Source organism: Lepidochelys kempii, chromosome 26 (assembly GCF_965140285.1).
Source record: "Lepidochelys kempii isolate rLepKem1 chromosome 26, rLepKem1.hap1, whole genome shotgun sequence".
In the NCBI taxonomy this organism is placed as follows: domain Eukaryota; kingdom Metazoa; phylum Chordata; order Testudines; family Cheloniidae; genus Lepidochelys; species Lepidochelys kempii.
The window spans coordinates 1,236,857-1,263,903 of NC_136405.1; the positions used below are offsets into that span (position 1 = coordinate 1,236,857).

Consider the following 27,047-nt stretch of genomic DNA (forward strand, 5'->3'; position numbering starts at 1 on the left):
ATTTGCACGGCTTGGAATCAAGCAGCTTTTCACCCTCAATTTAAAAAAACCACAAGCTGCTGCTGCCATCTGGTGATAGAATAAGAAAAGGTTGCAAAGTGCTATTTGCTCGGAGGACCTGGGGGAGCAGGAAGTACCACAGGTATCACTGCATCAGATTTGCAGCTTGAAACAGCAAAGCACTTTTTTAATGCAATGGTAAATGCTGTTTTGAAGCAGCCTGTATGCCGGACTGACCGACTTACTCACTGGGTTTATGCTTTGAATTAAGATTAAGGTGATTATTCTTTAAAAATTCCTAATATAGTGGTTTACATTAGTTTGATATCTGCTTTTTACCTTTTAAGTAGCTGGTTGTGAGTAATTTACTTAAAAAAACTGATTGCCTGACTTACAGCTTTCCGAGGAAACAGAACCGATACGTTCCATCAGAACAGGCTGATGTAGCCTGAACAAAGCACTAGGCTATGTACTGTAGGAAGCGATTCTCCACTGGGACTGGGTGATCGAATAGGCATCTTCCCTCTTCATTGACCTTGATGAGGCTTTGTTAATATTGCTTGAAAGCAGGTGCTAAACTAGACAAATTACTTTAGCAATTACACTGGCTTTCCTCATTAGTTGTAATTAGTGTACAATGAACACTCCAGTGCTGTAATAGCCATCTTCTGAAAGTAATGTAAACAGCACATCTGTGCAGAATACCCACAAGAGAAATCTCTTCCTAGCCTGCTGTGTCCTAAGACTTACAAAAACAAAATGAGAAACTAAGTACCCTAATGGGGAGGGTAGGGGGAATTCCCTCATTACAGCCCCCTAGCAGCTACATTTAACGATTCCCACAGAGAATTGTCCTGATTTTTGCCACTTTCTCCTAAATCCTGTGTGCACGCTCACAAATCTAGACAACACCACAGAAGATAAAGTTGGCATCTCAGCATATTGATCCAAGGAGTAAAAAATATTTCCATCCCCTTAAAGGTCCCATCTACAACTGGAGCCTTTTAGCAGTGTTTAAAGCAACTCCTGAGAAGCAGAGACCAGACCTGCAAGAAACACTGAATTATAATGGAAATTCTCTGCATACTGCATACTTTAAAGACTTCCCTTGTGAAGGCATGGAGCTGATCATAAAACTTTAAAAGGGTATGTGGGGAAAAATAGAATTTAATAAAATTTTAGTTTATATTTTTTTTAAATTCCTGATAACAGGAGGGTTATTCAGAGCTCTTTCCAAAAGATCTGATCTTTCTCTCCTTTCAACAACCATTGCTGCCCCAGTACAGTTTATATTGCAGATTCATAGAATATCAGAGTTGGAAGGGACCTCAGGAGGTCGTCTAGTCCAACCCCCTGCTCAAAATAGGACCAATCCCCAACTAAATCATCCCAGCCAGGGCTTTGTCAAGCCTGACCTTAAAAACCTCAAAGGAAGGAGATTCCACCACCTCCCTAGGTAACGCATTCCAGTGTTTCACTAGATTGTTGTAGCTAAGACAACTACCTATAAAGTGGGAAATATCTCTTGTTCTGAAATCTACTGAATGTGCCAGAATTGCAGCGGCTTCCTCCCCACCCCTTTTAATGATTCGTCACAAATGTATTCTGATTTATATTTTACATCTGAAAACTATTCTGTGGATCCAATAGTCCTGGCAGCATCAGGGGCCAGTGTCTCCACTGCCATGTTTCTTGTGCCATCATTTACACTCGTGCAAAGTGACTGTGAAATTGCAGCCTTTTAACACCCATCTTGCCCTGGCTGAGATAACTGTGCACACATGGGGCAAGGCACCAGAGAATCAAGTCCTAAGGGAGTTACTGTCTCTTTAGGTTACAAATGAAATACATGGAGACAGGTGTACAGCACTTGCAGTGACGTGGAAGGCACTTGTGGCAAGATAAAATAACCAGGCCCCGAGGGGAACCCTTTTGTCTGCTGTTTCCTCTTTTGTGAGGTCTGTATGGGAGTTTGACAGGTCAGGTCCTGGGTTTGCAGACTTCAAAGCTGTGGACTGCACATGTTCAGATTATTGATTTGTCTGTCCCACAAAATGTGTTTTCCTGGCTGGTTTCCAAACAAGTCCTGCTACCCTGTGAGCTCTAAACATGATCTGGGACCTCGTTGTGACGTGCCCCTCACCCTGACATCCAGAAGCTCTAGGAACACATTAAAAAGAAAAGGAGGACTTGTGGCACCTTAGAGACTAACCAATTTATTAGAGCATAAGCTTTCGTGAGCTACAGCTCACTTCTTCAGATGCATATCGTGGAAACTGCCACATTGGTAGTGATGATACTTAAGTACTGACAATCTGCTCAGCCTCTACATTGTGGGTCTTGACCCCAGGGGATTTATGACTCAAACACAGATAAGATGCATGGGAGAGTAAGAGGATGGGTTGAATTTGACATTTCTCTGCTCCCCCCCCCTTATCTGCGCTCTGTTGGGTGGAGAAGGCAGCGTTCGACTGACATGGGTTAGTGCTTGCTACCTGGTGCAAGAAGTGAGTGTTTAGGAGGGATTTGGACGAGGAGACAGGGTGATTGCTCTGTGTGTGGAAGATGGCACAAACGTGGCAGCTGGAGAAGGAAAGCAAAGGGGCTGAGCCTGGCATGGTGGGCAGAGAAAGGATACGTTAAACACTAAACTCTATCTGAATGATGGAGGGTGACCGATGATGACGTCCCTGGGGCAGTAGACAGTCCAGACAGACCCATGCGACTTGACTCTGTTGTCCTGTGGAAAGCCCAGCAAAGCTAGTGGGCTGTTTCATGGATGCAAGAATCCATTTGCTGGACCAGGGCTGAAATTAGCAAATGAGACTATATGTCCATGGAGTCAAGACTTTCAGATTCTGTGTCCAGCTTCCACTGAAGTCAGACTTTGCAAGGCCCCCAGAGAGAATTGCCAAGCTCCTTTATCAAGGAGAACTGAGTACCCTCGCCTCTTGTGGCAGACTTGGGTTTCTCAGTGACTTCACAAGCGACAGGGGTACCTTTTGGACTTACTGCTTCTCTTATATTTACTGCCCTTCTTTGCAGTAACAGTAAATAAATGAGGAGCCTGAAGGAAAAATGCTTAATAAAAATCAGGATTTTAAAAAAATAGACTGCAACTGAGCTTTAACTACAACTGCGGGAGCAGGGAAGAGGCAGGGAAGAATTTAGAGATGCACAGAGTTTAAGGCCAGAGATGCTCCCCTTCTTTTTCTGAGCCTCGCAGTCTGGAATGACTTCCCCCAGCAAACGAGGACGTGGATCTGTTTTTATTATTATTACAATCAGTGTTGTTGAAGCTCCTGCTGAGCCACGGGGTGGAAAGTAAATGTTGCTGGCAGCCTGAGAGTGGGTAGAAAAGATTCCGACCTGCTCAAGTACTTGCTAGTATTAAGAAAACATTCAGGATCAATGTCAGTTTGGAATACTGACTACACTTCTCAAAACTGGGTGCCTAATACTTGGATCCCTTAATCTGTATTCAAACTCCTAAATAACTGGCTGGAATTTTTGAGTCTCCCTCTCTTAGCCCCCACCAGCAGCTGCCTCTGGCCACCTGTGACTCATGTCACAACGGGGTCATCGGGGAAGGGACTTCTTATCTCGGGAACTTCCAGGCTGCTGAGAGGCAGGAAAGTTATGCAGCTTCCTGTCTGAATGAAGGCGAAGCGAAGGGTAAGTCCACACAGGGATAAAAAACCTGTGGCTGGCCCAGGTCAGCTGACTCAGGCTCACGGGGCTAACAATTGCTGTGCAGACATTTGGGCTCAGTCCCAAGCCTGAATGTTTACACAGCAGTTTAGCCTTGCAAGCACCAGCTGTGCCGTGCTGCAGGTCTTTTACCCCCCTGAAGGCATACCCTGTGTGTCAGATGGGCAATGGTTTTCTTCCAGTAAATCACCCCAGGGTTCACTTATTCCCAACATTGAATGCTTTTTGTGTTCATAGGATGCTCTACCTAAGATGGACCTTTCAACTAGGGCGATCCCAGCCAGATCCTGGCACATGCGCTACGTGCAACTATTAAACAAAAAGCTCTTTCGGTCTTAAGCTTGCTCATGCCTCTTGTCCCTAGTGAAACGCATGTGGCATGACAGCGTTTAACCCTGGATTATCCCTGCTCTCGTTGTGTCCCTGACACTCTTCAAGAAGCTCAGGATGCCTGAGCCACCAGTGCCCCTCTCTTGTAACGACGAAGGCGGGTTAATCTGAAGGCTACCCGCCCAGTGGCTTGGTTTTCCTTTCTTGGCTTTGGCATTAGCAGCTGCTGTGGTGATGTACTTGGTGACAATAGCAATGTGATAGGTTCTCAAGTCCACCAGGGCGGACACACACTGGTTGTAAGCTATGCGTAGCTTTTCATTTCCAGCAGACAGTATATGTTGCTTCAGTGAAGGGGCAGAATGGATTTCTTCTATGAAGGCCCTGTGGTGGGGTGGCATGTAGTCCCTCATCCTGTGTAGAAATGCAGCTGGAAAAGACCAAGAAAGGAAGAGGTGAATCACTTGGCCAAAGATAGGAGGGGGAGGTATTAATTATTAAAGCTAATCTTGACAATTCCCAGGGAATACTTTAATATCGGGACCTGCGTAACATCTAACCTGCTATGATTCGTTCTAGAGTGCTTCCGACAGGTGCTCTCCTGATCTTCCCCAAAATACCCTGCCAGCGGGTCTCAACCCTGACCTGCCAAGCGCTTGCTGATGTGTCCGAGCAGAGAATGCCAGCTGTGTAGAATTGACATGGATCAATAAGGGACTAGCTTGAAACCCACCCAGCACTTTTGCATTTGTGACCTAAGTCAGATTTGTCTGCAGATCCCAAGCATAGAAAACAGGCCCATATTCCCAGCTGCACCCAGAACTCCCATCCATGGCTTCCCAGTAGCCACAGATCTTGGTAGGGAAGGTTGTGTCGGAGTCTCTGTCTGCCCCTTGACAGTAGTAGTGATGGTGACTTGCTCTATAGCCTAAGAGGGCAACTGGTGACCACTCTTTTTTTTCCGGGCCTGGAGGCTCTTAATCAGTGGCACCTTACAGTATTCATCCTATTGATCCTGTTGCAACTCTACTCAAATTACAGAGCACACTAGAGACCCGTAATGTAGTATGGTCTCTCTTTACAAATGCATGTGGCTAAATATCCCCAGTGAGTAATATTGGCTCTTATACCAAGAAATATATCCCTAATAAACCAAGTGCATGCAATAAATCTGGAGAGATCCTGTAGTTCATTTAGCCTTGCTTAAGACTAAAGCACTGTCGCTTTCCATTCTTTATGTTCTTTCAAGGTATATCTGTGTAAATGGGGGAAAATAATAAAGCGAATTAAAAACATTTAAGTGCCTTTAAAAAACTGATAAACATAAATTGCTGTTTTCAGCATGAGCATATTTGTAAGGGACCCTCTTTATAGTTCAGATAAGCAAATGAAAAATCACTTTGAGTATGTTCAGCTCAAATCTGCTCAGATTTTAGAAAAGTCTCTAGTAAAACTCTGCTCTTTAATACTTCACTCTGGTAGCATGCTTCATAGTGCTTTGCACGGTTGGAGAGCCTCAGCATCTCTATTCTACACATGGGGAAACTGAGGCCGGGGCACACTGTCATTTGGTTACAGAGCTAGAAAACGAATCCAAGAGTTTCAGGTCCTGTGGGTGAAATTCAGCCCAAGGCCAATGCGCCACTGCCCTCCTCAAAGGAGGGCTTAAAGCCAACTTAAGGGGGGTGTTGGATTGGTGCTGGAACTCTGGAAGGGGTGAATTCCACCCAGTGTGCATTTCCCAGCCTGCCTTCAGAGGCTGAAGAGTTGCTGGTGCTGAGACGGTGTTCATGTCTCACTGAAACCAGTGCAGCACAAACCTCCAGCATATGTGTAAAATACTTTTCCATCTTTGCTGCTTCTCATTCCTCATGCATCCTGTTTATCTCCATGAGGCAGGGCCATCAAGTCGTGCATCAAGCCCTTTATTCACAACATGTACAGGAAGCTTTACTTCCCCTCGCAAGAGAATAGGACTAACTGGAATGTGAAAAGAACCACCCCCCCTAACCCCAATACTGCAGCGCACCACTAGGGTTACATATTTAACCCCAAAGCCATTGGGCACTCCTAGCCCACGTGTCCCCATTTCAGTTCCTAGTTAGGCTAATTATAACGTGTACATGGGGGGGGGGGTGAGTTGATGTTACTGACAGCATCTGCACTCTTGCGCTTCCTGCCGGTGCTGTGTCCATCTATAACCTAGACAGACCTGTTTGGTTTGAATTAGTCTATTCATTAGGGCATGCCTTTGGGATTTGGTAATGGGGCTGCCAGAACCTGGGTTTAATAGACATCCTCCCACAATGTATTGAAGGGAACTTCTTCCCAGCTGACACAGAAGCAGGTGGATTTTGAGACAGTCTGATTGACACATGGCTTTATCCATTTGTAAATATACCTGATACAGAGCCACACCCATCTGCTTAAACAAATAAGCAAAGTTTTGTTTGACTTACTGCTTTCCTTGCTATGATGAATTGCTAATAACTCATCGAAGACATGAAGTACTGTGCTCTGTGCTGCGCTCCCTCCAGAATATGACATGGGCTCATCAGAAACTCCTTCATATATCAGCCCTCCTGGCATTGCTGGGTTATCTTTCCACCTTTAATGAGAGTGCAAGGCAGTAAGAAATGGTGCTTCAGTGAGCTAAGAACGCTGCGTTCGATAAACAGGGCAAGACTTCAAAATGCTGACCCTACACAGGCCAGATGGAGTAAATCCTCCTAGGTCTGCCTCCTACATCATCATCTTGGGGCTAACCCTCTTTTCAAGTCAAGTTCTCAAATGTTAATATATTACACGGGAAGAAACTGAACATAAGATGTGTGTGTAACAAGTTCTTCTCATGCTTCATCCTTCGATACTTCCCTTCCCCATCCTGTGTGTGTGTGGTCATCCCGTACCATGGCAAGTGTAACACAGATTGCAGTGTCTCAGATTAGGGACCTGTCATTTCCCTGTAAAGTGATATGCACAACTGTGCTGCATGAGAAATGAATACAACAAACCAACAGCAGCAATACTGATTAAAAATATAACCCATCCATCCCCTCTCAAGACAATTCAGCAGGAGAAATAGGTGATGGTACTGAGGATAAGCCATCCAAGACCGCTGCATAATCCTTGTACACCATCCAGAGCTGTCGTCGTCGTCTGGGTTAAATGCCGCAGAAAACGCCCTCTGGCTAGAAGAGCGCCGTGTGAGCGTCTGCTGACGCTCCTGCTGTGCGCTTGTTTGGAAACCGTCCTTTAGAACCTTCGGTAGCCAGATGCTGGAGATGCTCATGAGAGCAGCAATGCCTATTTTAAGCCGTTTGTTAACAATTGCATGAAGCAGAATGACGACCGCTCAGATTTTCTCAGCTGCCTGGAATACTCAGGAGAAGCATCAAACTTGCGCAAGGCTACAGTGTGGGGGGGAGAAGGGTCTCTAATGAAACAGGATTTCTATAAAATAATATTTTGGCAGTGATCAGTATGGTGGTAAGCATTTTAGCAAGATAAACTCTTGGCTCCTAAGATTTTAATTCCATTCTGTATAGTTCTTTAGGAATTAAAAGGGGTATGGCTTTTTAAAGGGGGTGTGTGTGTATTCCTTAGCAACAGAACATATAATTGCAAGGAGCAAGCTCTCAAGGTAATAGGCAGGGATTGGGCACTCAATTCTCATTAACCTCTGGGGCGGTTACTCTGAAATGGCTGTGTAGTGGTCTTAAAATGTAACCTTAATTGTCTCAGATACCAAGAGCGTCCTTGTTCATTGTAGTAGCCCACTGGACTGCTGCATAATCGTGATCGATCCATTCCATGGTTTTGAAACCAACCTCTCTCCCTGGTAATCTCTCTATTTCTCCTTTTCATTTACAGTGCAGAGCTTACAGCTTTGCTATGAGCTAAAATTTTCTAAATGACTCTACCTCAGCACTGAATCTTGAAATGTCGTCATGCCCGCTAGACTAGGCGGCAAGGGTCAAGTATTACAAGATACAAAGGGCAGTTAGGCTCCTGACTAACCCCCCTGCCCCTGACTTTCAATGGGGAGCTGGAAACCTCCTTCTTCGTTCCTTGTAACAGGGACTTGTCTTGCTTTCCTATAAAGCACCAGTGTTTCCTATAAACACTGACTATGCGATAGTGTGAACCATGGTAGTGGAAAGCATACAGGCTCTGTTGCCTGAAAACAAAATTGTAGTGGTACCATCCCAAGCCCCATCACCGTTGCTGGGAAACTTGTGTTTGGTTTTGCTAAAAGGAAAATAATAGCAAAACAACATTGCTGTATTATTCTCAGATCTGCTGGGTTAGGAGAGCATTTGAGGCAGATATTCCGAAGTCCTAAAAGTTCTGTTCTGTTCTTTTTGTCACCTTTCCTTTAGCATAATGATTCCTCTGGATACAGAGTAGGGACAACTTTCGTTTCCTGAAATGGAGTGCAGGGTTTTACCTTTATGTAATGTAATTCTCCTACCCTCACAAAAAACACTAGTCTTCAGCAAACCAATAAACTGGCCAGTCTTTTTTTTTTCCTGATCTGACATGCTTTTTTCCACCACTCCTCCAAACCCTGCAGTGTTTGTTTTATGCATTGCATGTTTACAAATGCTAAAAGCTCTGAATGAATGGAAAGGGGTAGGGGCAGGAATCAGGATTCTGGAAATAACTGTGCCCTGCCCTGAAAATGTCTCCTGGCTTCTGAAGAGTGGATATATTTAGCTGTTTATACTATTAAAATGTTGCAATTTTGGGGTTTCAGTTAGGTGTCTGGGGCTGACCGTCCCCCTGACGTTAACTTCCAGGAGCAGCTGTTATACAAATCTAAGAGGGAAACTAGTTTTATCATCAAACTTTCAGTTATTTTAGCTCTCCCAGAAATACATTTTATAGTAACCTCCAGTCCTGTGAAGTTTATAACAGAAGGTTGTCAGCCTGCTTTAAACTCTGTTCAAGACCAGGTCAGTTTAGATGGAAAACTGAAGAAAATTTAAGATGCAGCAGGCCTTTACACTCGGGAACACTGACACCTGTTTTAAAATTCGAAACCCCCAAATAACACTGATATTAGAATAACTTTGGGGGTTCTGAGCTCTCCAAGTGAGGATCTGGCATGACAAAGGCGTTTTGAATGAGACTTCAGTTATTCCTGAGATTTTTGTTGTTGTTGTTGCTTTACACACCTGAGTGGTGATGGGGGTGTGTCTGTGTTCATTAATGAGCGGCATCCTGTTAAAACAGTGGCAAAGTAATTTGTTGTGATTCGATGGAGAACAGCAGAAGAGACCTACTGACCTTCCAGCAATGTCTACAGAGACATTGTATAGAGAGAGACTATATAGCACAAGGTCAGGAAGAGAGAACTGAAAGTGTGTAGATTGTAATCTCTTTGGGGCAGGGACTGCTGTTTTGTTCAGAAGGACAATGGGGCCCTGTTCTGTGACTAGGGCTCTGACACGGTACAAATAATTTAACAATGTGTCCAACAAATAAACACCCATCTCCCAGGGTTGCTAGCTGGGTCAAGAACTTTTCATGATCCATTTCCATATGATTGATACTAACAATGTTCATGGTGCAGAAAACACCTGGGGGTGGGCTGGTCTTTTGAAAGGCAGGGACAGATCCTGGGAAAGGTAGAGGAGGAATTCTGACCAGGCGCTGTGTTGTGCTGTGCTCTCTTGCTGATACAGGCTCCTGTGACCACTGTCTCCATATATGAGAAGTTTAGGATTGGGGCAGGGTGGAACACACCTGAGTCCGGGGACCTCTTCATCCTGTGCGTTCGGCTGGCCCAGCGTGGATAAAGTTAAACAAAAAATTCCCTTCCCAAAAGAGGGCTCTGAGGCAGTACAAATAATTTTACTGCCTCATGTCTAGGCACAAGGGTGTCACTAACTATAACCTGCGTTATCCCTGCTGCACAAGAGAGACTATGGCACATGATGTACCTACATTAGGGCTGCCTTCCTCCAACAGCCTCCTCTCTACCCTTGGGAATTGCTGACATGATTGTTCCAGAGGGAAATGCGCACCACGTACTTACCCAGACAAAAAGATCCGAATCACGGCATAAAATATTGCTGGATCCACATGGTCTAGGAAAGAAATCAAAGTGTGGTGTTACTCCAAGCCAATGGCAGTTACTTCTGCATCAGCCTTCCCCCATCTCTTCCTTCTCAGTCTGAGCAAGAAATGCCCTGAATCTTTAGAAAAACAACTTGCAGAGGAGGCTGGAATGCTGTGCCCTGCCACCATCCCCCTCCCAAATGTGACCTGGCCCTTTAATGCTCCCGTGAGCTTCATTCGTGGTACTTAATGTTCACTTGAAATAAAGGAACTCCAGGTACTGGGAGCTGTTACACCACGTGACTGGCTGATGTAGCAAAATTAGGCTGTCTCTGGCCAAGACCTCAGCAGCTTAGGCTGTTGCTCATATTGTTATATGGATTCTTCCCTGAGTGCTCTGATGTTGGCTCTGCCATCTTGCTGAGACCTCGGTACCATCCCTCTGCCTTGGCCCCCACTGGCTGAGAGCTGGAAATGCTCTCAAGGGCAGGTTTCCCCCATATGGACCCATTTAGTTCTGTCACCGTGGCTGCCTGTGCACATTGCAAACACGCTTCGCGCAGAAAACGTGCTCTCCCCACCTAAGCACGTCATGGTAACTTCACTTGAAACAAATGCATTGCAGCGTCTATGGCCTGTCTGTGTTCCTTGTTGATGCAGGATCACGCTGCTGCTGCTGGCAAAGTCTGATTACAGCGTGACGGTGGAGAATCACAGAGGGTTCAGAGGTCAGTGCAGCTAACATTACTCCCCACTGTACTTGTATCTCAGTAATGGAGAGGAGGGGGCATGAGCGTCTGGTAAAGCCAGGAGCTGTTGTATTAAAAAACTGGTCATTTATACGGATGTGGAATAACAGAGGTGCAGTCTGAACTCCTCCCACACTGAGACCAATGGAACTCCCATGAAGAGCGCCACGTTGTCCATCATGGGGATGTGAAAGCTGGGTTCTAATCCTGGTTTGGGCCCTAACTGGCTGCTGTATCTCAGACAACTAACAGTAGCTGTGTGTTCCTTTCTGTAAAAGTCTTCTGCTTCACAAAAAAATGTGTAGGGACATGATTTGAGATCCCTGGGTAGAAAGTACCATGTTATTAAGCATTCACTCCTCTGGAATTCCCTATTTCCATACCAGGGGACAGACGCCAGACTAACCGTTCACTCTGGTTAAGCAAGGCTGGTCACAGCAGTTCTGGAATCAGAGGGGAGTTGAAGAGCAGTGAGAGGCTTTTCAGTGTTGCTGCTCTGATTGTCTCACAAAACTCCCTCGATTTTTTCATTCGGGACTCTTGCTGAGCAATACAGACATACACACATCCCTGCACTGTCCTGGGAATATCTGTCTTGCATTTGATTTTCTCCAAGCCGTGACACCTGCAGCCCCGTCCCTGCCTAGAGTCTTTCTACTCTGTGTGCAAATGTTTCCACTCCTGTATCCCAATGAATTAATGTTTGTGCCGTGATCTAAAGACCGCTAAGTGTGAAGCAGTAGCATTACCGTGCATCCGTTTCAAAGCGTCGCTCATCTCTTTAATGGCCTTGGCCAGCTCTTGCAGGGCCTTATGCAGGGCCTCTTTGTCAGGCTGCAGGATGGCATTACCTGCCTGAACAACTGCCTGTAAGAGAACAGTGGAAGAGCTGTGATGTATTGGAGCAACTTGGGTTTATGTGCCCTCGGTGTGCCTCTGGGCACGCTGCCCCCTCTCTTTCATTGGGACAGGCTCTCCTTATCTTATTGGCTCATCCTGAGCTCACCTGGCAGGGCTTTCTCACCTAGCCATGGTAAGAAAAACCGAAGCAAACTGCCACCATGCTAGAAGGTGCAGATTGTTCTAAATTCTGACCCCTGAAACACTGGCAGATGCTGGGACAGGATCTCCCAAAGCAAAGCACAGGAGAGATGATGGTTCTGTGCCCATCCGTGCCCCCAACACAGGATTGCACAATAACTCCAGATGTGACTTCCCGACCAGTGGCAGGCATTGGTCTCCATGGCTGCGTTTGCGACATTCTCTGTTTATCAACAGCACAGGGGAACGTGGGCAGTAGCAGTGCAAGCATCCGTTCTACACTAACACAGAGAGAACCTTCCCCTGGGGGAATACCTGCTAGGCAAGTGTATTCTACATATCCCATTCAGCTGTTTGCCGAGACTGCTAACAAAGTGGCCTATGTCTTCTGAGAACAGCCACCCCTCCTCTTCCAGGTGAGCAGCCATTTGTCAGGCTGCGGTACTACAGATCTGGGCCCTTCATCTTTATCTTCTGTTTAATTCCTAATAAATCTGACTCTGATTGGATTGTGTTGACTGCAGGCCAGACCACCTTTGTTCAACAGACTCTTTTTTTGACAGGTTTCAGAGTAACAGCCGTGTTAGTCTGTATTCGCAAAAAGAAAAGGAGTACTTGTGGCACCTTAGAGACTAACCAATTTATTTGAGCATGAGCTTTCGTGAGCTACAGCTCATTTCATCGGATGCGTACTGTGGAAACTGCAGCAGACTTTATATATACACAGAGAATATGAAAAAATACCTCCTCCCACCCCACTGTCCAGCTGGTAATAGCTTATCTAAAGTGATCATCAGGTGGGCCATTTCCAGCACAAATCCAGGTTTTCTCACCCTCCACAAATTCACTCTCCTGCTGGTGATAGCCCATCCAAAGTGACCATTCTCCCTACAATGTGCATAATTAAGGTGGGCCATTTTCCAGCACAAATCCAGGTTTTTTCACATCCGCCCCACCCCCATACACACACAAACTCACTCTCCTGCTGGTAATAGCTCATCCAAACTGACCACTCTCCAAGTTTAAATCCAAGTTAAACCAGAACATCTTGGGAGGGGGGGGGTAGGAAAAAACAAGAGGAAATAGGCTACCTTGCATAATGACTTAGCCACTCCCAGTCTCTATTTAAGCCTAAATTAATAGTATCCAATTTGCAAATGAATTCCAATTCAGCAGTTTCTCGCTGGAGTCTGGATTTGAAGTTTTTTTGTTTTAAGATAGCGACCTTCATGTCTGTGATTGCGTGACCAGAGAGATTGAAGTGTTCTCCGACTGGTTTATGAATGGTTATAATTCTTTTCTTTTACGTAGAGACTGTCCAGTTTGACCAATGTACATGGCAGAGGGGCATTGCTGGCACATGATGGCATATATCACATTGGTGGATGTGCAGGTATACGAGCTTCTGATAGTGTGGCTGATGTTATTAGGCCCTGTGATGGTGTCCCCTGAATAGATATGTGGGCACAATTGGCAACGGGCTTTGTTGCAAGGATAGGTTCCTGGGTTAGTGGTTCTGTTGTGTGGTATGTGGTTGTTGGTGAGTGTTTGCTTCAGGTTGCGGGGCTGTCTGTAGGCAAGGACTGGCCTGTCTCCCAAGATTTGTGAGAGTGTTGGGTCATCCTTTAGGATAGGTTGTCTCAGAAACAACTCTGACATCATAATCAAAAAGGCTGAAAAAGGAGGTGCTGTTGTCATCATGAATAGGTCGGAATATGAACAAGAGGCTACTCGGCAGCTCTCCAACACGAGTTTCTACAAGCCATTACCCTATGATCCCACTGAGAGTTACCAAAAGCAACTACAGCATTTGCTCAAACTTCCTGAAAAAGCACAAGATCAAATCCGCACAGACACACCCCTGGAACCCCGACCTGGGATATTCTATGTACTACCCAAGATCCATAAACCTGGAAATCCTGGGCGCCCCATCATCTCAGGCATTGACACCCTGACAGCAGGATTGTCTGGCTATGTAGACTCCCTCCTCAGGCCCTATGCTACCAGCACTCCCAGCTACCTTCGAGACACCACTGACTTCCTAAGGAAACTTCAATCCATCGGTGATCTTCCTGATAACACCATCCTGGCCACTATGGATGTAGAAGCCCTCTACACCAACATTCCACACAAAGATGGACTACAAGCCGTCAGGAACACTATCCCCGATAATGTCACGGCTAACCTGGTGGCTGAACTTTGTGACTTTGTCCTTACCCATAACTATTTCACATTTGGGGACAATGTGTACCTTCAGATCAGCGGCACTGCTATGGGTACCCGCATGGCCCCACAGTATGCCAACATTTTTTATGGCTGATTTAGAACAATGCTTCCTCAGCTCTCGTCCCCTAAAGCCCCTACTCTACTTGCGCTACATTGATGACATCTTCATCATCTGGCCCCATGGAAAAGAAGCCCTTGAGGAATTCCACCATGATTTCAACAATTTCCATCCCACCACCAACCTCAGCCTGGTCCAGTCCACACAAGAGATCCACTTCCTGGACACTACAGTGCTAATAAACAATGGTCACATAAACACCACCCTATACCGGAAACCTACTGACCACTATTCCTACCTCCATGCCTCCAGCTTTCACCCTGACCACACCACACGATCCATCGTCTACAGCCAAGCTCTGCAATACAACCGCATTTGCTCCAACCCCTCAGACAGAGACAAACACCTACAAGATCTCTATCAAGCTTTCTTACAACTACAATACCCACCTGCGGAAGTGAAGAAACAGATTGATAGAGCCAGAAGAGTTCCCAGAAGTTACCTACTACAGGACAGGCCTAACAAAGAAAATAACAGAACGCCACTAGCCGTCACCTTCAGCCCCCAACTAAAACCCCTCCAACGCATTATTAAGGATCTACAACCTATCCTAAAGGATGACCCAACACTCTCACAAATCTTGGGAGACAGGCCAGTCCTTGCCTACAGACAGCCCCGCAACCTGAAGCAAATACTCACCAACAACCACATACCACACAACAGAACCACTAACCCAGGAACTTATCCTTGCAACAAAGCCCGTTGTCAATTGTGCCCACATATCTATTCAGGGGACACCATCACAAGGCCTAATATCAGCCACACTATCAGAGGCTCGTATACCTGCACATCCACCAATGTGATATGCCATCATGTGCCAGCAATGCCCCTCTGCCATGTACATTGGTCAAACTGGACAGTCTCTACGTAAAAGAATAAATGGACACAAATCAGATGTCAAGAATTATAACCATTCATAAACCAGTCGGAGAACACTTCAATCTCTCTGGTCACGCAATCACAGACATGAAGGTCGCTATCTTAAAACAAAAAAACTTCAAATCCAGACTCCAGCGAGAAACTGCTGAATTGGAATTCATTTGCAAATTGGATACTATTAATTTAGGCTTAAATAGAGACTGGGAGTGGCTAAGTCATTATGCAAGGTAGCCTATTTCCTCTTGTTTTTTCCTACCCCCCCCCTCCCAAGATGTTCTGGTTTAACTTGGAGAGTGGTCAGTTTGGATGAGCTATTACCAGCAGGAGAGTGAGTTTGTGTGTGTATGGGGGTGGGGCGGATGTGAGAACCTGGATTTGTGCTGGAAATGGCCCACCTTAATTATGCACGTTGTAGGGAGAGTGGTCACTTTGGATGAGCTATTACCAGCAGGATAGTGAGTTTGTGTGTGTGGTTTTTGTGAGGGGGTGAGAGAACCTGGATTTGTGCTGGAAATGGCCCACCTGATGATCACTTTAGATAAGCTATTACCAGCTGGACAGTGGGGTGGGAGGAGGTATTTTTTCATATTCTCTGTGTATATATGAAGTCTGCTGCAGTTTCCACGGCATGCATCCGATGAAGTGAGCTGTAGCTCACAAAAGCTCATGCTCAAATAAATTGGTTAGTCTCTAAGGTGCCACAAATACTCCTTTTCTTTTTTGACAATAGTCCATTCCATTGATACCTCTGAAGCGACCTCCTATCCGCTTTGCCTATGCCTGCAGATCTGAGTGAATTGCATCGGGAGTTGTAAACATTAAGAGAAATGTTTGTCTGCCCAGGATGGCACCATATGAGTTGTACTGTACCTTAATCCCCGGCGCTGCTGCCTTCTCAACAAGGAGGGTAACTAGAATGAATCCTCTCAAACTCTCCCCTCCGGGCAGGGAAAAGATGGTATCCAGATTCCTTTAAGGATGATGATGATGATGATTTTTGAAATCACATAACGTGTGGAGATTAAAACACACAAATTCTAGGAATAAGACTAACTGGCCCTTCACGCTCCCTCCACCTCACTGCTCTGAAGTGCAGTCAGCCAGGTTCTAGCCAGACCCTGCAACACAAGTGTTTTGCACTAGCTTTGGTCAGGCTCTAGTACACTACAAACCTTGCTGCTGGGTAGGTAGCAGTGTGGGGATATAAAACGCCTTCCTCCTCTTAATCCCTTTCCCCAGCCACCACATCAGGATTAGGGAGAGGATGCCACACACTGAGAACCCACCTGAATTTTTCAAGTCTTTAGGCATTCAGAGTGGAAGACATCTGCATTGTAGAAGGCAGCACCTGCCTCCTATGCAAATTGCAAGTGGCTTGTACGTCCTACTCCCAGCCCCTCAGATCAAAATGGGGCATGTAGGGTCTGATTTTCTTTCAAAGGAGCTCCGTACCCCACATGCACCCAATGAGCTGAGTCCATCTCCACAATCCATACCTCTGTGTGAAAGATCACAGCTGTAGTCTGGTTTACAGAAGTCTGGGGGTCACATAGAAGCCACCCAGCTGCTGCTATGGGGCATTGGCATTCCTCTGCCCAGGAGTGAGCTGTTACATTGTGCTCATGTAGCAGGAGACAGATGTAAACTAAAAAGAGCCCTGAGGTGATGGAGCAAATAATTGAATTGAAACAAAGCTACTACAGTTAAAAAATAAATAAGCATATTAGATACTTACTCTATTTCCAAAGGGCTACAGGAGTTTCAGGTATTGACAACAAAAGTGCGAGAAAAGGAAACAGGAATAACAAATCACTATATAGAAATGGAATCCATTACCAAAGATGTGTACTTCAGAATGAGATCTTGTCCTAACACTGATGTTAACAGTAATGTGGCTCTGGCTCCTGTTTTTCCATGTGCGCACACCACCTCCCCCCTCGATTGATAAAGAACTGGACTCTCACACCAAACCTGAAAAGATCTTTGTAGGGAATATTTATCTTTCATGCCAGTAAGGCTCAGAATGGAGTAAGAAAGGGAAGATTTTAAAGGACTATCAAAATGTCAGAGCTCAAATCTAAATGGACAAAAATGGTCTCAAATCTTCCTACTAGATTGACCAATGGTTGCATTTGTGCCGATTTGATACCTAACACAACCACTTTAACAACTCGATTTCGGTCTGTCCAGCTGTAGATTTCATTGTTCTTACATTTACCCACTAAGATTCTTTTTCTTCCAGTTCACTAGCACAAAATCCGCGTGGACCAGGATAGGAGGCAGCCCAAGCATCTGTGAGATCTCCCAGTAGGGAACAGCAAGGTTTCGTGGCAGAAGCTGGAAGACACAAACTTGTGCTTACTCATTTTCTCCTGAAAATGATCCAGTTGGAATGTTCGATGTAGCAGGCTCCTAGTCAGCAGGGAGCCAGGGGCACACTGACCAGCATGCTCTGGTCTCAGACCCCAAGAGTACATCTATGCTGCAAAAAAAGGAGTGTTCTTAACTTGGGTTTAAGTAGCAAGGAAGACGCAGCAACTTGGGTTAAAGTTAAAGCCTGCAGGGAAGCTGGGGTTTGAACTCAAGCTGCCAATCTGAATGAAAAGCCAAGTTGCCATGTCTTTGCTGCTGTTGGAACCCAAGGTAAGAAGGTTCCTTTTTCTGCAGTGTAGACGAACCCTCGAGCTGCACTTTGCTATTGATGCTGACTGATGTCAGGTAAGCTCAGAACTTTTGTACCTGTCAATATCCCAAGCAGTTCCCAGCTCAGCATGGACTTTCCAGCCCTCTGCAGGTACAAACATTTTACCTGAAGGGGGCCATTCTGCTGCCTATTCTGGTAGCATTTATCTGAAAAAAGCAAATCCTTCTTGGCTTCAAAGAGCAAATCTGTTTTGGTGCAGCTTTTACCTTGACCGTCTCCTCCTCGCCTTCTTGCCAGACAAACCCCATTGTGATGAAGCTCAGTGCCAGGTGGGCCAAGTGCAGCTCTCTGTGCCCTTTTAGATGCTGACTGCTCAGCTGGGGCATCTGCCAACAAGAAACTTGTGAAAAAAGGCATTTTTGAGTGGTAAAAATTACCACCACCAAAGATCTCAGTGCACCTGGCCAACTCCCAATGCCTTGTGGAGATATTCTCCTCCCATAAAGCGAGGCACCGACGCAAAGTAATTTGCCTTGCATCACAAAACAAGTCAGTCTGAGCTCAGAACAGGACCCAGGCATCCTGATGCCCATCCCTGTGCTCTGTCACGTCTGTGAAATATTCTTGCCGCCATCAACACACACGGCTTCTCTGCTCTGCTCTGGCTTTTCTTCTTTCTGCCTTAGAACAGGGCTTATTACACTGATGGAACTTCTTCTCATTTGTAGCACTATTATATGGTAACCCCCCTGGTCTGTTTAGAGCAGCGGCTCTCAACCTTTCCAGACTGATTTCTCTTGTGTACCCCGAGTTTCACCTCACTTAAAATCTACTTGCTTACAAAATCAGCCATAAAAAGACAAGTGTCACAGCACACTTACTGTAAAATTGCTTCTTGTCTCGTTTTTACCATATAGTTACAAAATAAACCAACTGGAATATAAATATTGTACTTACATTTCAGTGTATACTATATAGAGCAGTATAGACAAGTCATTGTCTGAAATTTTAGTTTGTACTGACTTAGCTAGTGCTTTTTATATAGCCCTGTTGTTAAACTAGGCAATTACCTAGATAAGCTGATGTACCCACTGGAAGACCTCTGCATACCCCGGTTGAGAACCACTGTTTTAGAGAAGCTTTGCAGAAGGGTGTTTTTCCCTCTCACATCTAGTCTTTAAAAAAAAAAAAAAAAAAATCACTGAGAGCTAATTTGAGATTAAAGGTGCTGTAGCAAAGCTCTAGATGCAGGAATCTGGAATAGTTTCACGTTATGATTAACTCCCAACCTATGTACTTTCTAGCTGAAATGATGAGTTCCGGCCCATCTTTGTGCTTTACCTCTAGTGACACCTGAAGAAAATCTCTCTGTATTACACACTGTATAGGAGAAGCTGTTTTTTTAATTTAACTTTTCTCCCCTTTTGGTTTTTTGAATCCCTATATGTCAGGATCTGTGTTTTCCTAAACGTTTGTGTGTAGCTTCGTTTGAAGATGAAGCTCCAGTTCTGCAGAGGTGACTGGCACTAACATTAATTTGAGGTTAATCCCTAAGAATCTTTAATCCTCTACTTGAATTCTATAGGTACCTTGTAAACTTGTGAACGGAGCTGATGGCTCTGGATCAGGTGAGGCAGGTTGTTGGCAATCTCCATCCAAGGCCCGTAGGGAGCAGGGAGTTCACTCTAGAACAGACAAAAGGCCTTAAATCATCAAACAAGTCTGTTAGGAGCTGGCACAATTAAAAAGTCACTGGCTGGATCTCCCCACCGAGCCCTAATTTGATGGGCAAGTTCATGATTGGTGTAGTGATGGCTGCTATGCGGCAGGAATGAGGGGCATTTGCAGAGTTCGGGGAGGCAGGACTGCAGGGTGGGATTGACAGGCATGACTGGTAGAGCTGCATGTTCAGGAGGGAGTCCAAGACTGGAGTAACAGGCAACTGAAGCATATCTGAGGAATTGTGCTGGATGCTTGCAAAGTGCCTCACCGGGCAATATCTGGCCTGCGTCCTCTTTCTTCTTGTTAAATACTGTGGTGCTTAAAAAGAGCAGTGAGGTAGAGGGGTCTGTGTGTGTGTGTGATTTTTCTGAGGGGAAACAAAGCTGCCTTTCTTCCATTGGGGAATCCTGATCCTATCACGGTATTTTGTATCCACTGATTTTCATGAAGAATAATTCCCTTTGGGGCCACATGGCTTTTATATTTTATCTGGGATCAATGTAAACTAAGTGGCTATTTAATTGTGTGGGATCTGAACAAGATGAAGGTCTAATGGAGTTTTTTTTTTTTTCTGCTTTTAAAAACTTCACTTTAATGACCCACTGATAACTGATAAGAAACAAATCCCTTGTTCTCTCACCCCTTTGCCTCCAGTGATTGCAGGCAAGGTAAAGGAGAGGACAGGCTCATTTCCTGATGTTGCCCAGTGTCACTCCTGTTAGTTCTGCCTTCCCCGAATTCTAAGGCATTTCCCTCTTCCTTGCAGGGGGGACCCAGACAGCGTGGTACTAGCTGACTTGCAATCAGTTTAGATTGGCTTCTTTTCCTCCTTCGTTCAAGGACGGTTGATGGAATTTAAAACACACAGACACAAAGTAGGGAGTGTGTTGTGGAGGTGCCCAGCAGGTAGGGAGGGGTGTTCCCCATGGAGCCAGTGGGGGAGTATGGGGCTATTTTAGGATTCCCCCAATGTCAGTCTCTTCCATGGCCATTAAATTAGAATCAAGACTTGCTTTTTCTTTTAAAGCACAAATGGAGTTTCTCACTGCTCTCCTGAGAGTGAGGCTTTATTTGGGAATAGCAAAGAGACTCATATGAAAAACTGAGTCACAATTTGGCTGCACTACCGAACTGAGGTTAGCCAGCTTCTGAAAACTACCGCTCAGCTGAGCTCCCTGCATAATCCAACCCCTCTGATGTGCCTGGCCAGCCATTATGGTGCACAAGACATTCAGGATGTGTGTTCTCTGGGGATGGGTGGGGAATATTTACATGATCTTTTATGTGCCAAAAGGGAGAGAAAATGAGCTACTTCTGAAAGTACTTTTGTGGTGATTAGCGGCCTGCAATGAGCAGATGGGGCAGAGGAGCTGGCTTGAATTGAATGGTTTGTTTTTCTGGTATTGCTGAGCACTTTCCAAACAGAAACAAGCAGAGTCCCTGCACGGGGAATATATAACTTCCTCCCTAGCAGAGACGCACTCACCAAGGGGGCCACTTTGTTAGTGATTACGTATATAATTATGATTACATTACCATAGCAGCATATTGTAGCTTGGCTCTAAAACAGTCACTCGCCATGAGATGCAGACAAAGAACAGGCCCGAGCAGGCAGCAATCCTTGCATTGGGAGCTGTTTGGCTGTGACACATTCAACGTCGCAGCTAACACAATATTGACAAACGCCAAGCATTCAAAAGCTGAGTCAGGCCCCGGGTGGTTTAAAAAGAACCCAATATTTTAAGAAATCTCATGGTTTTATTGGCTTTTATATGGGTCACTTGTTTAGACTTACTCTGCAAAGCTTTTGTTGCTGTTGTTGTTTTTTTAATGACAGATTCTTGTGTAGTAACGTGTCTCTGAGAACAGCATGTGAGGGAAATGGAGCCGCTCTGTAATAATGGTTGAACCATGTATGTTGACCTAGTTATTGGGATATTACTAATGACTACATCAGCTTAGATTAATGAGGACTGTAAGAAAACAGAATGGCTCAAGATAAGCCACCCCTTGGTAAACACTTGTGGGTTCTTGAGAGATGATGGTTGAACTAGTAACTTTGAAGAGTGACATCCTGGCTCCAGGCATCTTACAAAACGGGTTTTGATGAGCAGGGCCAAAGCCTGGAAACCAGATGATCAAAAGGGCTGTGGCAGTTTAAAAAGGGAGCCTGAGAGGGGAAGTGGTTGTTTGTCTGGGCGGAACCAGACTGATACATAGGACCAGTTGATGTGCCTGAAGAAGTGAGGTCTGCTTCGGGGATAGTTAAGCCTTTTGGTAAGATAAACGGGTAGAGACTCTCTCTCTTTCTTTAAAATCCCTTTTCTCTAAGTGCTTTGTTCTTGCTGCAAAATAAACAATCTTGTGGTTTTCAGAAGGCTGTCCCCAAAGGGGAGTGGGTGTTCATAGAAACATAAGGCTGGAAGGGACCTCTGAGGCAAGTCATCAAGTCCAGCCCCCTGCGCTGAGGCAGGGCCAAGTAAAGCTAGACCATCTCTAACAGGTGTGTGTCCGACCTGTTCTTAAAAAGCTCTAGAATAGGGAGGTTGTTCAGTCCCCATCATTGGAGCCTAACTTCCCTCGTAGGTTAGATATTAGGAATAACCTTCTAATACATCTCCTCCCTTGCTGCAGTTTAAGCCTATTAGTTCTTTCTTTTTTCTTTGGACATGGAGAACAGATGATCCCCATCCCCTTTGACAGCCCTTCAAATATCTTAAGACTCTCTCGTCTCCCCTCAGCTGCCTTTTCTCAAGACTAAACATGGCCAGTTTTTTAACCTTTCCTCATAGGTCAGGTTTTCTAAACCTTTTATCACTTCTGTTGCTTTTCTCTCCAATTTGTCCATGTCTTTCCTAATGTGCTGTCTCAGTGTGTGCAGAAGGCAATCAATCCTGCTGTTCTGGCATTTCACTATCTGTGGAGCATGGTCTTTTTCCAGCTTGGAAGGAACTGGAATGTCAGTTACCATCCTAATGACTGTAAATACAATGACTTTTAAGGCCTGATCCTGCCAGATTCTGAGCAGGTGAAGCCAGTGGGATTGTCAGTAATTAGCATTCGAATTTTGTAGGATTGGGCCTTTTAAGCGCTGGCACTGTGATTTAAACAAGTGTGGCTTAATATCAAATAGCTTGTGTTTAACTTCCCAGTCTGTATCCTGTTTCTCAGCATTTTACTGAATAATCTTGAATTGATTTCTTGGCATCCCTGCAAGCTTCTGCTCAAGGAGTGCCATTTATAATGTTGCTGTCACTTTTTAAAAAGGATTAAAGCTGAAAGTCTGTATTCTAAAGCTCACTCTCCCCTGTACTCAGACTCACGAACAATCTGTAAATACAAGATCAATTCTTTGGTGTCTGTCTTTTCCCCTCTCCTCGCAGCTTGCTCCTGGCACTTTTATTGCTTTTTAAGAATTAGAATGTTATCCTCTATCTAATTTGCTTTAAATATTTAAGCAAAAAACAAATTGTATTTGTGTATAAATAAATATTAGTAAATGAGTGAATTACAAATAATTGCTACAGAATAAGACAACTGCCCACCAACCCCTCTCTTTGAAGGTGTTGCGTTTCCCTTGACATGAATGTCTCAGAGAGAGAGAGAGAGTGTCCCTACCAGAGGATTTGGAAGAAGGAAGCCATAATCTTCAGAGAGCTGAAATCTTCTTAAAGTAAAAAGCAGTGGTTTCTCCTCATTTTCGCTATTAATCTCCATCGTTAGAGAGCTGAACTCTGCCTCAGTCTGGGAAAGTAGAACCTACTGCATAAGAGAGGGTTCAGACTCTATCTGGGCACTGGCCCTGCCGTAGGAAGCATCAAATAAGCACACTTGTAATGTGCTGAGTAAGTGAAGCATTTTTCCCTGGAATCCAGAGGTAGCAAACCTTTGTGCTGGGCGTAGAATCCTCAATGGCCAGTGGGTCTGAGTAAACATGAATAAAGGTTGCTGATAAGGCAGTGTGCAGAGCAAACTCTAATCTAATCAACATCCCCTTACAGAAAAGTCCCGAAAGAGAGGTTCTCCTCTGTTAAGATGTGTGTTTTCTGGATACTCCTGTGGAATTCAATAAAGAGCTCTAGACTGACTTGGGAAACTTATTAAAAATATCACTCTAAATCCCCACAGATTTTAATGGGGGGGAGAGGAGGCTATCTACCAAGCCTTATTGGGTTAATTCCAATTAAATCCAATTGGACTTTTCCAGAAGGTCTATGTCCATTTGTAACAAAAAATGAACCCATCAGAGAAGGTGCGTGTCTCCATTGCACTAAGGTGCTTGTCGTTTCCTATGCTGTAGTAAAAGATGGCCTGTAGTTGATGGCGGCAATGACTTGCAAGTCACATCCTCTGATCTGCAGCCAGTGCGGTCTCCAGACACTGCAGTTTCCAATAAATAAAGAAGTGCACCTTATATATGCATGTTACCATCCTAGCTATGTCAGTATAGGGGGATGCATACACTCTGTGCTGTGTGGATGAGTGGAAGGCCAGGAGCGTGTGTGTATATCAAGAATGCCTGGGGATGATCTCTGCTGGCTGAGCATTAGCACTGTGATACAGGTAGCCGGTGTGAAGCCAGGAGAGAGGGAGACCTAGAATGGGAATGCATAAAGTTTGAATCACTAGACGGTTTTAAGCAGGCCCTTTGCTTACTGCATCCTAGGCCGCCAGAAAGTGGTTTAAGGATCTGGCCTTGAATAAAAAGGATCACATCCTTGGCTTGAACTTCTGAGTGGTGGTGCAGGGAGACCATGTTGCATTGTGATCTGCACAGGGCTGGCAAGATAAGCAGGTCAGGCTGGGTCAGTGGTTGCAGGGGAGACCTCCTGAGGGACCCTGGACTTCCTTTGGAAATGATATTGGTGATCAAATAGGCAAGCAATTCCCTGCTCTGAGTCAGCTCTGCCTGCCTGCCCCGTTAGTCACCTCAGCTGAGGGTCCACCCGTTCATGCTCTGATGTAAGATCCCGAGGCATGTTCCATTGTAGGCAACTATGTTCTGCTTCTCCCTAGCCATGCCCCTGTGCTCCAGCCTTGGATACAAGAGTCCCCTCCCCTCCTTTGAGTGGCTGTCGTGCAGGTCTGGGCTGGGCAGCAGCTGCTGAGTTTCAGGGTGTAGGAGTGTTCTCAGGGAACTGCCTGGGAAAGGCGTGCAAAGCCTCTCGCTCCTCTCTTAACTTAGACCCTACCCCTGCCTTGTAGGAAACCGCCCCTGTTGCCAGTGCCACATGCCCTGCGGCCTCTGTTCATGTTAACTTGTCAGTTACAGTCCCCACTGTGCTGCTGCTGTTCTGAAAATCTGACCCATGTGGCTCCTGCAGTCTGCTCTGCAAAACCGGGTTCTGTAGCGCTGCCTTTCCTGTGTCTCCTGGGTGCTCTTTCTGATAATGGCCTAGGGGGGTTTCAAATACTTCCCCTCCTCCTCCTCCCACACAGCAGTCAACATAGCTGCTACTGCTGGCTGAGGGCTGTGGTCACTACCTATACGCACACATGCCAGTGGAATGGCCAGCAGCCCTGCCTTCAATTTCATCCCCCACGCTCCAGCGCAGATGAGCTCCAGCATCCCCATACAGGATCTGGGAACCCTGCCTTCCCTCTGCTGCACAGCAAATCTACGCTTGTGCTTGCTGTGGCCAGAGCAGGACTTCCCCTGCGTGGAGCCACAACCCCAGTGAACCAGCTTATTTCAGCCCATCATGCAGAAGGTGAGGTCCTAGCGAGAGAAACTGTGCACACTTCTCCATTGCACATAGGTTGCCTGTGGCTCTGCAACTGGGCACCTTAGATATTCAAGTCTGTCCTATTACTGGTCTTGGCTCTAACTCCACAGAGCAAGACTCTCTCTTCCTCTGGCTGTGCAGACAGCACCTGTAGGGGTCATGAAGTTTGGGACTAGATCCTTTGGTGAGTGTAAATTGGCATTGCTGCATGGGCTTAGCTGGATTTACACAAGCCGAGGGTCTAGCCCTTGGTATCTACGTTTTAACTCCCAAATAATTACCCCACAGGGACTCTGAGCATGTTCTGGGCTATTGGAATTACATGGACTCATGAGGACACTAAACTAGCATCACACCATGTTCATCTCCCATAGGAAAAGGGAGAGCAGGTTCTGTCTTATTTAAATAATAATAATAAAAAAGGTAGAACAAAGGACCATTTATCTTCAAGCTTCCTCTTGCTGTCTAGAATGTGATGGGTCCCAGTGGTAACTGTTGCATTGTTAAGGAGATCTACACCCCACTGGGGGAGAGTGGGGGTGTTTTGTTTTATTATTATTATGTATTGCGGTAGCACCTAGAAGCCCTGACTGAGATCGGGGGCCCACTGGGCTGTGCACTGCACACACGCATAGTGAGACAGTCCCAGCCCCGAAGAGCGCTCACACTGTAAATACAGAAACCAGACAAAAGGTGGGAGAGGAAATGGAGGCACAGAGAGGAAGTGACTTGTTTGAGGTCACAGAGCAGGTCGGGGGCAGAGCCACTGCAATAACTTAAACAGAAGTTATGGGCATGAAGCAGAAATTACCAGGTGAGGTTCTCTGGTCTGGGTTTTATACAGGAGGTCAGACTAGATGATCATAAGAGTTCCTACTGGACTTGAAGTCAATGAACCTAGGTTGCCGGACTCCTAGCCTGGTGCCCCCATCTACTGACCCAAGCTGCCTTTCCTCGGGTTGCAGGAGCTTTTAATCCAGCTCAGACACTGCACTGGAATGAAAAACCAGAAGTGACCATGATGCTAGGTACAGATCCTGTCTGTGCTGATTCCTGTTGGCTATTGTTCCAGCAAGGCCCACGGTTCCCTTCAAGCAACCCTTGACAGCAGCCAGGCAGGAAGAGTGCTAAAGAATTTTGTTCTCTTCTCCAAAGGGAACAATGTATGCTGTACTAAGCACAGGCTGTATCTTAGTCTCTGTGCTTTGACAAGGTGCTGCTGATTTACCTTGGCTGTGCCAAGGATGATATTAGCACATAAGTTAATGGAAACGAAAACTGAAGCTGCTGTCACAAAAATAAGCACATCACAGCAGGGAATAAAATAAGTGACATGAAACATGTATTATGAAATTAAGGATTTCTTTCAGGTTCCAGCTAACTTCCCAATGATTAAATGTATGCTAATGTTATGATTTTGCCAATGCCAAATAGAGCATAAGATCCTAATGACTGTTTTAATTTGCATTAGTAAATTACATGCTGCTAATATGCTTGTCACTGAGCACAATCTGCATCTGTACCTACTGCAGGCACCCAGCCAAACAAACAGGTATTTATGGAAGGGTCATTAGAATAAGGCTCTGTTGATTTCCAGGCTAATTGTTTCAGTGATACATGGGAACAAAACTCCCTGCCCACTAGGTGGTTAATGCAGACAAGACTAAGCCTACTATCTGATTAGGCAAATAAGACCAGACCCAGTAAACCATAAAGAGCCCAAGCAAACTCTCTACCTAAGTGCAGTCCTGGTCAACATGTCGCCCATGGATAGTCACCCTTTTTCCTGTAGGGCTGGGGACTTGTCCTAACTGAATGTGAAAGCTCAGAGCAAA

The 27,047-nt window shown here is 45.4% G+C and overlaps 1 protein-coding gene and 1 long non-coding RNA gene across 2 annotated transcripts in view; one reads left to right on the plus strand and one right to left on the minus strand.

Annotated features, from left to right (window-relative positions):
* Positions 1–27,047, plus strand: part of LOC144929904 (uncharacterized) — a 60,307-nt gene that overhangs the window by 8,055 nt on the left and 25,205 nt on the right. The window lies entirely within an intron of this gene.
* IDO2 (indoleamine 2,3-dioxygenase 2) lies at positions 2,276–26,551 on the minus strand. The gene is made up of 10 exons (XM_073325313.2): positions 23,105–26,551; positions 19,354–19,449; positions 18,031–18,150; positions 17,339–17,457; positions 16,856–16,870; positions 15,991–16,090; positions 11,606–11,723; positions 10,085–10,136; positions 6,501–6,649; positions 2,276–4,471 (listed from the first exon to the last, which is right to left on the minus strand). The coding sequence occupies exons 1-10, from the start codon at positions 23,201–23,203 to the stop codon at positions 4,101–4,103; spliced, it is 1,239 nt and encodes a 412-aa protein (XP_073181414.1). The 5' UTR covers positions 23,204–26,551; the 3' UTR covers positions 2,276–4,100.

Bases quoted from the DNA above. Each gene is read 5' to 3' on its own strand.
- IDO2 (XM_073325313.2), bottom strand. From the start codon at position 23,203: ATGGAGATTAATAGCGAAAATGAGGAGAAACCACTGCTTTTTACTTTA. The intron at 19,450-23,104 runs GTAGGGACACTC...TGTCTGTTCTAG, and splicing joins TCCTTCTTCCAAATCCTCTG to AGTGAACTCCCTGCTCCCTA. The intron at 10,137-11,605 runs GTAATGCTACTG...TTTCTTTCCTAG, and splicing joins CGCTTTGAAACGGATGCACG to ACCATGTGGATCCAGCAATA.